Raw genomic sequence first — 13454 nt, forward strand, 5'->3', positions numbered from 1 at the left:
CACGGCCCCGCCCCCCAAAGCGCCGGAAGTGGAGTGTGGACTCGGGCTGCGTGCTGACCGTGTCTGCGGCTGCGAACCGCACCGGTCGGGGGACGTTTCCCCGCAGCGCGGGCGGCCCTGGTCCACTCGGGCTCCGCGGTCCGGAGGGCACCATGGACGACAAGGGTAAGTCGGGACGGGCAGGGCCGGGGCCTGCTGGGCTTAAAGCGGAGCCACGCCGGGGTCCCTCCACCTCGCACGCCCAGGCTGCGCTCTGCGAGAAGTCCCTTTCCAAGCTTAGGCTGCTCGTCTGGAGGCGCTGCTTCCAGTGGCAACTAAATCTCTCTCGCTGCCCCTGTATCCACGGGCTGGGTCCCCAGGGTATCCCAGGCCTTCCTCTTCCAACAGTTTCCAGTGCCCTCCTCCGAAAAAGGGACACTTGGGCCAGGGGTGCAGGTCTCCCCAGTCTTGATTTCTTCATATGTAAAATATGAGTAAGATTCCCTGCTTTATTGGATCTAGTACTGGAATTTTTTTTAATGTTTATTTATTTTCTTGAGAGAGAGACAGAGCTTGAGCAGGGGAGGGGCAGAGAGAGAGGGACACACAGAATCCGAAGCAGGCTCCAGGCTCTGAGCCGTCAGCACAGAGCCGGGTGCAGGGCTGGAACTCACAGTGAGATCATGACCAGAGCGGAAGTCCCACGCTTCACCCACTGAGCCACCAGGCGCCCCTGGAATTTTTTTGAAAGGCATATTTGATGTGCAGGTCTAGTGGTTATCAAGGTGTTTTACTAAGTGGGGTACAAGAGGAAACTAACATGTATGATACTTATCATTTAAGAAAATAAGAGGGGGATGGACCTCTGCACGTACATGTATATATGTAAGCAGGTGAACAGGCTTGAATTAGCATAGACTGTCTGGAGAGGTTGACTCTGGGATTCTCCCACGATGTGGAGTCCAGGTTAAGAGGGAGGATGACCTTCCACTATCATTTGGTGGTGCTTCAATTTTATACCATTATGAACGGATAGCTTTCTCAAAACGAGAAAGAGAGCTTGTAAATACTAAAGTGTATTCCCGTCAACATTTATAATGCCCCTGAAGCCAAACATCCTGAAAAGAAAGTATTTTTAAAATTAGTTTGCTTCTAAGTGAAAACCTCTCTGCTCTTACATCCTGGTAAATGAGTTTGATGAATTGCTTTTTTTGTCCCTTCCCAGAGCTAATTGAATATTTTAAGTCCCAGATGAAGGAAGATCCTGACATGGCCTCAGCAGTAGCCGCCATCCGGACTTTGCTGGAATTCTTGAAGAGAGATAAAGGTGAAGAGGGTCGGATTCGAACACTTTGGGTGTTGGGAAAGTCTTCTAATGACTGTTAGAGGGGTAGAAAGTGAAAATGCCTGATGCGGGGCTCAAACTCATGAGGCTTGAGATCATGACCTGAGCCAAAGTCGGACACTTAACTGACTGAGCCACCCAGGCTCCCCTCAGTCTTCCTTTTAACCTGGAGAGAGCCCCCCAGTCATCATTAAATGGGTCCCCTTTCAGAAGTGAGATGAACTTTGAATCAAGAGTGACCATGTTTTTTGTTTGTTTGTTTCTAATATACTTATTTATTTTGAAAGGGGGTGGGAGCAGAGGGAGGAGAGAAAAGCCCAAGCAGATGCTACACCACCAGCGTGGAGCCCAATGCCGGGCTTGAACCCACGAACTCTGAGATCATGACATAAGCCGAAATTAGACGCTTCACTGAACCACCCAGGCTCTCCAAGAGTGACCATGTTGTAGCAAGTCAACCATGAAGCTTAAATTATAGCAATAGCTCAGCTTTATAAGTGTTTATTGAGTTTCTGTCATGTGCCAGAATTTGTGCAGTTGCTACAAAGAATGCTACAGAATAAATTTTAGTATGAGTGTCACTCACTGTGATCACCTAATTCAGGCATCCTACATGTAAGTTTCTTGGTATAGCATGATATCTTGTATAAGCAAAGTAACAACAACAGTAAAGTGCCTTCTCGCGTGTGAAGGGCTGGCCTAGAGACGTGTGTCTAAGATGACCTCTGGAGTCTTCCCGTTGTACCTGCAGTAACACGCAAACACCTAAGCCCTGCCTGAACCGCCTCGCACACCTCATCTGCCACTTCTGCTTACTTTCCTTCCAGGCCATCCCTCACTAGACTGTGCTTCGGCCCTGGCGGCCTCTCTCTGTCCTGTCAAGTTTGTCCCCATCTCAGGGTCTTTGTGGTTAGAGTCTGTACCTGTAACCTTTTCCTACTGGCTCTTTATGTGGCTGGATCTTTTCTTACTCGGGTCTCAGTTTCAATGGCCTCCATTCCAGGGGCCATCCCTTTTAGCTCTTTCCAAAGTAGCCCCACCTTTCTCATCATTCTGCTTTTCTCTGTCCTTGTTGGGTCTGTAACTTGTGTGTTTCTTTGTGTGTTTGTTTACCGTCTGCCTCTTCCACTAGAGAGGGAGTCCCATCAGAGCAGGGACCCTGTCCATCTGCTCACTGATGTGTCTCTAGCATACGGGATGCGTTCGGGAAACACTGGTTGAATAAGTGAATGAATCACAGACACACCAAGGGGCTGTGATACTTAAACGAACGTCGCCTTCCTCGTGTGATCAATCCAGGGGAGACCATCCAGGGCCTGAGAGCAAACCTCACCAGTGCCATAGAAACCCTGTGTGGCGTGGACTCCTCTGTGGCCGTGTCCTCAGGCGGGGAGCTCTTCCTACGCTTTATTAGCCTCACCTCCTTGGAATACTCGGTAAGCACTGCCCTCCTTGGGTTACCTTTCTCCTTCTTTGTTTGGCTGCAAATACTCTCCTGGATCTTGCCCTTCCCCTCATTCTGCTCCTTTTTTCCTAGGATTACTCTAAATGTAAAAAGATCATGATTGAGCGGGGAGAACTTTTTCTCAGGAGAATATCCCTATCGAGAAATAAAATTGCAGATCTGTGCCATACTTTCATCAAAGATGGGGCGGTGAGTAGATTTCCGGGGTGTGGTAATTGGGAGCAAGGATCTTGGAGTTAGAGTCCTGGGGTAACATCCCTCCGTGCCACTTACTTGCTGTCTCACCTTGGACAAGTTACTTAACCTCTCTGTGCTGCAGTTTTCTCATGTTAAATAAAGCACCTACCTCATCAGGCTGTTGTGGGAGGAGGTACTGAGATGATCTAAGGACTCTGTACTATGCCTGGCACACAGCAAGCACTACACAAATGTGTAAATGTGGTTACAGAGGCTGTCCTGTTAAACAGGTGGAGAAAAACTCTGGGAGAGCACGGATGATTCTTTGATTTTAATAGGATGTCTCACCAAAGAAGCATTTTCATTACTGGATGTGTACTAAATCAAAATTCAGTCCGCACATAACAGCTCTTGGCACTGGGTCATCCTTATGTGAAAGTGAAGGTTAGCACTAGCTTGCGATAACGTCCGTGAGTTCGTTTCCAGTGCTGTTTCAGAGACACAGAGCTGCCAAGTATAGGTTGAGCGAGGACAGGAGCTGCAGGTTAAGCCAGTCCCCGGCAAAGGGGCAGTAAAACTTTGATGACGTCTCTCCCACGGCGTCCCTCTTCTGCCAGCCAAGCCTCCACGGACCATAAAATCATTTACTTGCATTTTGACTCTGAAATCTTGTCCTCGGTTTTATTATCCCCTTCCCAACCTTTGAAGTGTGTTATTCAGTAAACGATTTAATAGCAGCGAGTAGAGCTTGTACAAACGCCGGTTGCAAACAAAGCCACTTTTGCTCGAGTGGAGGCAAGATTACGACTGCCTCTCGCTGAAGCCTTCTCCTCCCGCCAGACTGCCCCCCGCGCTCAGTATTCGGCAGGTTTCGTTTGCTCTGGTGTGTTGGAAGGTGTGATACCCACCTGCATCCGTGCTGATTTAGACTAAATTCAGAGCAGAGCTGCCCACATTTCACCTTGTGGATGAACCACCTGGGGATCTTAATGCAGATTCCGATTCAGTAGATCTTGGGGGGCTGAGAAGCTGTATTTCTTACAGGCTCTCAGGAGGCCCGGAAAAGAGCTACGGCGCTATATCCATCCCTTTCGCATATACAGAACCGCGTAGTCTGTTGCCTAGAACACAGTTAAGCGAGCGTCTGTACGTTGTATCCGGTCCACAAATGAGTTGTGTTTACCCCAAGTAGTATCTATAAACTAAAAAAAATTAGCCAACGCTTAAGTCTTGGATTCTCAAGAAAAATCGATGATCTGGCAACAGGAGGCCCATTGTGACCCCATTGGAGCTTGGTCTCTCCTCTTTGCCGCTGGCCCCACCCGAGCATGTCTTCATGCGACCTGCCTGGTGCCTGCAGGCCTGAGTGTGCAAACCGAGTCTTAGAAATGGGAAAACCAGCCCAAAGGAACCTAACAGAGCATTCAGATAGAAAGACTTGTGTCTTGTGAGCCACACCACACGGAGGCTCCACCCTCCCGCACTTGCTGTGGGAAGAGAGGGCCCACGATACATGTGCCATCAAAGATCTCTCCACCTACAGTTGACTTGTGGGAAAGGGTACAGGGAAGCCTCGGGGTGCCTGGAACGTGCATTAGAGGGGCAGAGAGCGTGGGTGATCACTGCAAAGCTTGCCCTTTTGACACAGCTTTCTCGGTCCACAGCGAATATTAACTCACGCCTACTCCAGAGTGGTCCTGAGAGTTTTGGAGGCAGCAGTGGTGGCTAAGAAGCGTTTCAAGGTGTACATTACAGAGTCACAGCCTGATTTATCAGGGCAAGTATCATTCCACTTGGTTATGTGCCGAGCAGTCTTTTTTTTTTTTTAGTGTTCATTTATTTTGAGAGAGAAGGGAGGGAGGGAGAGAGAGAAAATCCCAAGCAGGCTCCACACCTTGAGCACAAAGCCCGACAGAGGGCTCAAACTCATGAACTGTGAGATCGTGACCTGAGCCGAAGTCAAGAGTTGGATGTTTAACAACTGAGCCACCGATGGGCCCCTAGCAGTCACTTTAAAGAGCAAACTGAGGATTCGCACCCGTGTGGGAAGACCCAGAACACGCCCCCCCATTTGCCAGATAGTCAGCATTGCCTTCGGCTGTGCCTGTTCCTGTCCCTGAGGAAAAATCCTGTGTAATTGCGGTCGGCCACGGTACGGGATCCAGGGTTTTTATTTAGTAGTCAGATCAAAGGAACAGCAACCGAATACATCTGCGGAAAGATTTGTGTCAAGGAGTAGATGATTCACATCTCTCTCCAGAAGATAATTAAAGGAAAAACTTAGTCCTTTTTTCTGCATTTGTATCTCCTACTCAGAGTCCCCAAGAATGTAGTTTTCCTAAAACATACTTTCTTCTAAAGAACCCAAATTCTTGTTTCCTTAGTCCAGAATCTTGGGATATGCCCCTTAATTCGTGAATATGAGCAGCGTCTCAAGCCAATGTGATATGTCGTCCAAATTAAGTGATTCATCATACGCACTATGGGACTTTCTTGGACTCTCTAATGTTCTCAAAATGTCATTTTCCAGTAAGAAAATGGCCAAAGCTCTCTGCCACCTCAACGTCCCTGTCACTGTGGTCCTAGATGCTGCTGTTGGGTAAGTTCCTGTCTTCCTGACCACAGTTACTTTTCCTCACCCACCCTCAGGGTTGGCTTGGAGCAGCGTTTCCTGATTGAAGGTTTGCGTCCCATTCATAAAACTGCATTGGGCAATGTGCCGCTTCTGAATTGATGGCTGCATGAGACCAGCAAGCCCGTGATAAAGTCTTGATAGTACATGCAGAAGACAGAGCTGTAGAAAGTTGTGGAGAGTGGGAGTCGCTTATGTAGTCTTAGGGCACACCTTAAGAACAAGGTGCAAAGGTTGGGTTAAGGCCAGCACAGGTAATCAGTGCTCCCTCTTCAGCAGGCTTAGGCTGTCCTCAGTGGCCCTCGGGGCTTCTTTGACTTACCCGTGCAACTTCACTTTTAAAACTAAGGACACATTCCGAGAACTGACAGGGTACCTCACAAAAGAAAACAGGACTGATAATCTCTCGGAAAGAAAACACACAAGGCAGATGGTTAAGGCAATGAAGAATGTGTTCAAAGTAAGCATTTTGAAGAACTGTACATAATTGTTCATCGTCAAAGATAAATTGACCTTCACCCTACCTGAAAGGTTTTTTTTTTATAAATTTTTTTTTTCATTTAAAAAACATTTTTTTTTAACGTTTCTTTCTTTTTGAGAGAGAGAATGCAGGCAGGGGAGGGGCAGAGAGAGAGAGGGAGACCCAGAATCGGAAGCAGGCTCCAGGCTCCGCGCTGTCCCCGACGTGGGGCTCGAACTCCCGAGCCGTGAGATCATGACCTGAGCTGAAGACTGAGGCTTAACCGAGCGAGCCACCCAGGCGCCCCAGAAAGATTCTTGAATTACATAGCCTTTTCTTCCAATTTCAGACCACCACAGATTTTAAAATTGTGGTTTTGTTCGTATTGGATTAGATCAGAAAATCGAGTGGTGCACACATAGTGAGAATCAGTCCTGGGTCAGTTACCGCACCCATACGTGTATGGGCGCTGGGTGGCAGCATGCTGTGCACATTTTACTGTGGGGGTGTGATCATGGCGGGTTTCCACGCCCCGTGGTGGCAGAACTAGTAAGAGTGCCAAGGGTGTGTCTCGGGCGAGGTGCTCTTCTGAAGAAAGTTGTTTTGAGAGGGGTTTAGTGAGCTGAAAATGGAATATTAATGTCGGTAGGTGGTGATGCTAACAGCAGCCAAGAAAATAGAGCAGTTTTTTTTTTTTTAATTTCTTCAGCTACATCATGGAGAAAGCGGATCTTGTCATAGTTGGCGCTGAAGGGGTTGTTGAAAACGGGGGCATCATTAACAAGGTGAGAACATCGCTTCTCCACGGTTCCTTGCTCCGGGCTTGGAGAGGTCGCCAACCTACCTGCTGGCAGCACCGGGTGTTACTGTTCCCTCATCCAATCCTGTGTAGCCTGCAGACGACCACTGCATCAGACAGTGTCCCTGTCCCCCGGGGCCACTGGAGCGGCCGGAGTTTGGTCACCTGTCTTTGATCTTTGTAAACCATGAGAATGCAGTTCATCTTTTCTCAGAACATGTTTTAATTGGAATTGGGTTTGGCTGCTTGTTTTCTAATTGGGCATATTGGACATCGGTGTAGTGTGGTGGTAACATTTCTCTATCCGTTGCTTACCATGGAAGGATTTCATAATTTGTTCCACGTGCTGTGTAGTGAAACATATGGGACATAAAGGTTTCACGCGTACGGCTTGGAGGCGTGGCCTCACTTGGCGTGATGTTTTCCAAGCGTCTGTGTTGTAGCAGGTGTCAGCGCTTCGTCGTCCTTCACGGCTGCGTAACGTCCCGTCGCGTGCGCAGACCACGTTTGCTTATCCGCCTGTTCACATCCACTTGAGTTGTCTCTACGTTTCAGCTCTTGGGAATAATGTCACTACGAACGCGGGTGCACAGTCATCCGTTTGAGTTCCTGTTTTCAGTCCCCTCCAGTACATACCTACGATGGAATTTCTGGGTCATACGGTAATTCTACGTTCAGCTTCTCGAGGACCCACCAGACTCTTCACGGCAGCCGCGCCATTTCGCCTTCTCAGCAACGTGCAAGGATTCCAGCTTCTCTCCGTCCTTGCCAACACTTGTGTTTTGTTTTTTTATTCTAGCCGCCCCAGTGGGCGTGAAGTAGCATCTCATGGTGGTTTTGACTTGTGTTTGCCTAAGGACTGAAGACCTTGAGCATCTTTGGGGTGTGCGTCTGACTCTTTGTGCATCTTTGGAGACCTATGTTGTCGTCTTTTTTTTCTTTTAACATTTATTTTTGAGAGAGAGCGTGCACGAGTCGGGGAGGGGGATAGAGAGAGGGCGACAGAGGATCTGAGGCAGGCTCTGCACTGACAGCAGAGAGCCCTACACGGGGCTCGAACCCACAAAGCATGAGATCGTGACCTGTGCCAAAGTCAGACACTCGGCCGACGGAGCCACTCACGGGCCCCTATGCTGTCATCTTTGTTTAAAAGATCTTTAATTCCAAAGCCAGAATTACATGCATTATGTAACATATCACACACCTCCAAATGTGCCATAAGATCTCATCCTTCTACGTTTTCTCTGACTCTCCAGATTGGAACCAACCAGATGGCCGTGTGCGCCAAAGCACAGAACAAGCCTTTTTATGTGGTTGCAGAAAGTTTCAAGTTTGTACGGCTCTTCCCACTAAACCAGCAAGATGTCCCAGATAAGTTTAAGGCAAGAGTTTGTTGTTGCTGTTGTTGTTGTTGTTGTTGTTATTGTTGTTGTTGTTTTTACCTATTTGAAGGGGTATCTGAGTCTAAGCTGAAACCTTTGGGGAAAAAGCACCGTAAGAGTGTTTCTGTAAGCTACTGTCCTCCCGTCACATTCTCCAATACCTCGGATGCAAAGATCAGTTGTTGGTTGAACTCAGAGTCAGAGAGATCCGTTTGTCCCCAGAATTTCTGTCTCTTGGTCTCTCTCACACACGTGAAGGGGCTGTAAGGAGGCAGGGAGAGCGGATGGTTGAGTCCAGGCTCGGCTCCTGTCTCCACCACTTACAACCACGTGACCTGGGGCACATGCTCTCGTTTTCCGCCCTGAACTTCAATTACCTGTGAAACGAGGTGCAAGTGCCATCTGGCAGCATTACGACAGTTGGGAGGTGACCCAGGAGAAAAGCTCAGCACGTGCTGGGCACAAAGTAAGGTCTGTAAACGGCGTGAGTTGTTATCTCGAGGTTTCGAGAAATGAAGCCAACACCCCAGTGAGGGCAGACACGGTTTGGGTTTTCGTTAGATGAGGCCGGTGGCCAGTAGGCCGCCCCCTCTGGCTCACCCCTGCAACTCTGCCCTCCTCACCAGGGCGCTGCGCAGCCGGCTTCTCGTGTTTTCGGGGCGCTCCTTCAGACGGTAGCGCACTGGCTGCTCGGCCACGCCCACACCGGTTCTGAGCCCCTCGTGGGGGAAACCAACGCACGCTTTCTCTCTCCTCAGTATAAGGCAGATACCCTGAAGTCTGTGCAGACCGAACAGGATCTCAAAGAGGAGCACCCGTGGGTGGACTACACGTCTCCTTCCTTGATAACGCTGCTCTTTACAGACCTGGGGGTGTTGACACCCTCAGCGGTCAGCGACGAGCTCATCAAGTTGTATCTGTAACCGCTGGACCCTTCCCTGCTGGTGCAGCTGAGGCACTTAGGGTGGGGTGAGTAGCCTCTTGACCCCTTGGTGAGTCGGGCAGAAACTAAGCTTTTAAGATTTTATGTTTAAGTAATCTCTACACCCAATGTGGGGCTCGAACTCACAACTCCAAGACCAGGAGTGGTGTGCCCCACCAACTGAGCCTGCCAGGCACCCCTAAAACTGATTTTTTTTTTTTTTTTAGTGAAGACTTAGACAAGACCTAAAATTTCAAGAATTGTTTATTCATTTCAGCCCCATCTAAAATGTGTTCATAGTTCCCGTAAAACCCAACCTGAATTGCGCTCATGGTTTCCAGGCACTTTCCAGAAACACAAATTAGATTACTGGCTACTTATCCAGTGAAAGACCTGCCCAAGCCCACCTCCCTTCTTCCCTGCACTCCAGACTGATTTGCTACAAGCATCAAAGAGATGCAGGCCTTCCTGTGCAGCCAGGCGCCCCTTCAGGAACTAATAGCTGCCTGGGACACACATTACGTACGGCGCCTCGTGAGAAAGGCTAGAAACCATGTTCAGTTCTCATCAGGCTTCCAGCGGTGAACACGAGCCAGGGACTGCCATCCCCTCATCGGTCTGGGGGCAGACAGAATGGAAACGAGCAAGAGAACCCGAGGAAGGCAGAAACGGCATTTAGCAGGAGCATCCTATATGGCTCATCACGTATGAAGACCTTCCGGAACGTTTATAACCTGAAATTCTGCATCTGTGAAAGATGTGAATCTCCTTTAGATGTTGTTTGTGCCTGAACAGCTTTTTAAAATTGTACTTGGGGACAAATCGAGCATCTTTTCAAATAAATTCTATGAAGGGTTTTGAGACGGTGTTGCATCAGTACTGAGAGCTACCCGAGGCCCAAAAGTCCTGGCCATCTTGGTGAGGCCTCTGCAGCTTCAGTCACACACCCAAGACAGTCAGATGGAAGGAAATAATTTATTCAACACGAGGCATATTTTTTTCCCAGATTAGGATTTGCTTCTTCAGTTTTTCAGATACTCCCCCATAAAACAGCGGTGAGGACTATTCTTTGAAAAGAACCCCAGCAACATCAGCAACCCCATGCCGGTGTTTTGTACAGCCCCTGAAAGAGATAACGAAAGTCCAGGGGAAAGGACACCCAGGAAGCTCAGATGCCTGAAAACACTAAGGAACCTTAAAAAGCCAAAAATCAAGTCTACCTCAGTATCTTTGTTAGAAAGTTAAGTATAAAATAGCCACAGAAAAATGAGCTTTAATTTATAGGTGACCCATCAAAATAAATATTGACATCTGTTATTTACACTCCGACAGTTACGCTCTTCCATTACACCTAAGGGCCGGTGTGATTTTAATACAACATCCACGAGTGTAACACCCCCCGCCCCCCAAGTCTGAACAGCTTTCTTGGATGTGAAGTTCCGACACGTAGCGAAAGCAGATGTGAGCCGTGCCGGGCCGGCTGGCCGCATTCCCCGCACTCTCCCACGCTCCCCAAAGCCGGTGTCAGCAGTCAGGTTCCCAGGCGGGGATCCCCACGTCTGCTGTGGTGACTGTTCTCTTGCCGCTCGCCAACAACCCCTTCTCAAACTCTTCTTCAGTAATCTTGCCTTTCTTAAACTTTCTCAAGAGCCTCGTGTCATTAAGAAGTTCCTCCATGTCCTCGTCTTCGATATCAGAACCCTAAGTATAGAGACCAACAAACCACCAAATTCCTCAGGAACGTGTTCCCACCAGCAACAACACACTCTCACCCAACTCACAACAGGACAGAAGGACAGGGGAGCCGCACACAATTCCTACTAAAAGACATTATTTTGATAAGATTCATTCAGAATTCTCAGCTGGGTGTTTGAGAAAGAAAACACACCGTACCTCTTCCCTCTTCCTTTTTTCATTCATTTTCTTCTTCTTCTCCTTTTTGGCCTTCTGCTTTGACCAAGCTTTATTTTTTATGAATTTTTTTCTCCCTTCATTTTCTCTTTTCTCTTTTCTCTGTTGCTCTAGTAGCTTCTGCCTTTGCTTCTCTCTGATTTTATCTTTGAATGGAATGGTGTCTGTATTAACATCTGCAGGCACAAAATCTGGAAACTGCTTTCCTCTCAGTTCTGGCATCTTGGGCATCCTCAGCAGGGCAAACCCTCGAGCAAGACTAGCAAAATCAAGATCTAATTAAACCAAAATATCAGAGTTAGCACACCCAAAATAGGATTGATTATAAGCATCAACCCAAGGAAGATGCCTAACAATGCAACTGGTTTAGTTTTTTGGGGGTTTTTTTAATGTTTTTATTTATTTTTGAAAGAGAGAGGCAGAGCACAAGCAGGGGAGGGGCAGAGAGAGGGAGACACAGAATCTGAAGCAGGTTCCAGGCTCTGAGCTGTTAGCACAGAGCCCAACATGGGGCTTGAACTCGTGCACCACAAGATCATGACCTGAGCTGAAGTCAAACGCTTAACCAACTGAGCCACCCAGGCACCCCCAATGTAACTGTTTTCTATCCAAATGACCTAAGGGGTCCATTTTAATTAGGATTAAAGTTACAGTTTTAGCGGAAAGGAATACTCAGCAGCCAGTTTATTCTGTCTAGCAAACCCTAGGAAGACTTCCTTTTGTTTCTTTTTAACTTTTTTCAATGTTTATTTTTGAGAGACAGAGCACGAGTGGGGGAGGGGCAGAGACAGAGGGAACACAGAATCTGAAGCAGGCTCCAGGCTCTGAGCTGTCAGCACAGAGCCCAACGCCGGGCTCAAACTCAAAACCTGCAAGATCGTGACCTGAGCCAAAGTCGGATGTTTCACCGACTGAGCCACCCAGGCGCCCCAGAAAACTTCCTTTTAAATGTTTAGAAAATATTAACCCTGTATATGCCTAAAGGTTTGTGTAAAACAAAGCAACTTCACATTTGTAATACTTGTGAGACCATCACATCTGTAATAATGCTGAAGGAGACACAATTAAGTGCAGTCCACTTACCCTTTAATCTGAAGATGAGGCCGCATTCGTGCTTGGCGTATGCCTGGACGTATGACACAAAGGCTTTCATGCCCTTTTCAAACACAGCTCTGTCAGCCAGGGCCATGGACTTGAGCTTTGGAAGGAGGTCTCCTGTGTTTTTCTGGAGTTGCATCTCCTGCAGGGGGCACTGCACACAGACAACATGCTCACCTCCTCTGGCTGGGATCCCCTCACCCCCATCAGAGCCAGTGCCAATAAAGCCAGAGGCAAAACAATTCATGGTAATCCTTAATCAGAGGACTAGAAGCCCAGATTCCCAAGTGTTTTATTTGGTCTGAAATTTTGTAAAGAAAATTTTAAAATCGATTTTACATAACAATCCTGATTTCTGGTGGAAAGCATCCAACACGAGGTCTGTGTTCCCAAGTACTGACACTCAGCTGGAGCCGGGCAGTGTCTGCCATCCTAACGGGGGCTGGTGCCGCCCCACAGCCTTTAAGCCAGCCAGGTCCCTGCACTCACGTCACCAGGCTTGCCCCTGTGAGTATGCAACCCCTAAGCTAAGTTCCAGACCACATGCCCAAAAAGAAGTTTACTAGGTATCCATCCCGTCACTGTCACTGGGCATTGTATATGGGAAAAGACCCCTTACTTTTTGGTTAATTTCAAGGAAACTGACGTATGACTCTTCCATGGGAAGGAGGAACACGAGCGCACTGCCACCGTGGCCGATGCGGGCTGTGCGGCCACAGCGATGCACAAAGGCACTGTGAACACAGGATGGGAACGTGATCACCAAGTGAGAACAGCAGGGTGCAGGCACAGGGCCGCCAGACCCCACGGCTCAGTCCCAACCCTACCCCTCGCCAGTGTCAGAAATACCAGAGCTGGCAGTTAAACAGACTACAAACCAGACAGGATTCTGTAAGGATCCTGTAAGGACAGGATTTCTGTGAACTAGAAAACTGTTGCACTTATGCCCAGCTGATGATACAGTCCTAGTAGAAAACTGGGAGGCAAAAGTAGAGAAGAGAACAGAGGCCTTATGTAAGCCCTCCACCAAGAAGTAACAACTATTATGGTTCAGGAGTTCTGTTCACCCGCATTTTTCTATGTTTGGGAGAAAAACTGAAACTTTCACATGCAGTGTTAAGTATTTCCTTTAAACATTCTATCACATCCATTCATGCAAGAACTTTAAAAAGTACGTGAAAATAACCTGAAATGCTGCATAATATGGCATCACTATTTGACATGCCAGTGACGGTTCACCTGTTCGCCCATTTTTGCTATTTAAAACAACATTCTGATGAACAT

At 48.0% G+C, this 13454-nt stretch overlaps 2 protein-coding genes across 7 annotated transcripts in view; one reads left to right on the forward strand and one right to left on the reverse strand.

Moving 5' to 3' along the window:
• Window positions 1-5: 5 nt before the first annotated feature.
• Window positions 6-13454, forward strand: part of EIF2B1 (eukaryotic translation initiation factor 2B subunit alpha) — a 22949-nt gene continuing 9500 nt past the window's right edge. For 2 of the 5 annotated variants that reach the window (XM_053206497.1, XM_053206496.1), the window contains exons 1-9: window positions 6-165; window positions 1205-1306; window positions 2624-2760; window positions 2862-2978; window positions 4631-4747; window positions 5501-5565; window positions 6768-6843; window positions 8114-8239; window positions 8998-9208. In XM_053206497.1, coding sequence (XP_053062472.1) covers window positions 153-165; window positions 1205-1306; window positions 2624-2760; window positions 2862-2978; window positions 4631-4747; window positions 5501-5565; window positions 6768-6843; window positions 8114-8239; window positions 8998-9162 — 918 coding nt within the window. In that variant the 5' untranslated portion in view covers window positions 6-152 and the 3' untranslated portion in view covers window positions 9163-9208. Of the gene's footprint in view, window positions 166-1204; window positions 1307-2623; window positions 2761-2861; window positions 2979-4630; window positions 4748-5500; window positions 5566-6767; window positions 6844-8113; window positions 8240-8997; window positions 9209-9502; window positions 10023-13454 lie in introns of those variants that run through there. The other 3 variants (XM_053206493.1, XM_053206494.1, XM_053206495.1) reach the window with 3 other exon arrangements.
• DDX55 (DEAD-box helicase 55) overlaps window positions 10415-13454 on the reverse strand; it is a 14893-nt gene continuing 11853 nt past the window's right edge. The window contains exons 11-14 of one of the 2 annotated variants that reach the window (XM_027044184.2): window positions 12790-12904; window positions 12156-12324; window positions 11055-11347; window positions 10415-10862 (exon numbers count right to left, since the gene is read on the reverse strand). In XM_027044184.2, coding sequence (XP_026899985.2) covers window positions 10686-10862; window positions 11055-11347; window positions 12156-12324; window positions 12790-12904 — 754 coding nt within the window. In that variant the 3' untranslated portion in view covers window positions 10415-10685. Of the gene's footprint in view, window positions 10863-11054; window positions 11348-12155; window positions 12325-12789; window positions 12905-13454 lie in introns of those variants that run through there. The other variant, XM_053206492.1, reaches the window with a different exon arrangement.

The sequence above is a fragment of the Acinonyx jubatus genome, chromosome D3 (assembly GCF_027475565.1).
Source record: "Acinonyx jubatus isolate Ajub_Pintada_27869175 chromosome D3, VMU_Ajub_asm_v1.0, whole genome shotgun sequence".
In the NCBI taxonomy this organism is placed as follows: Eukaryota; Metazoa; Chordata; class Mammalia; order Carnivora; family Felidae; genus Acinonyx; species Acinonyx jubatus.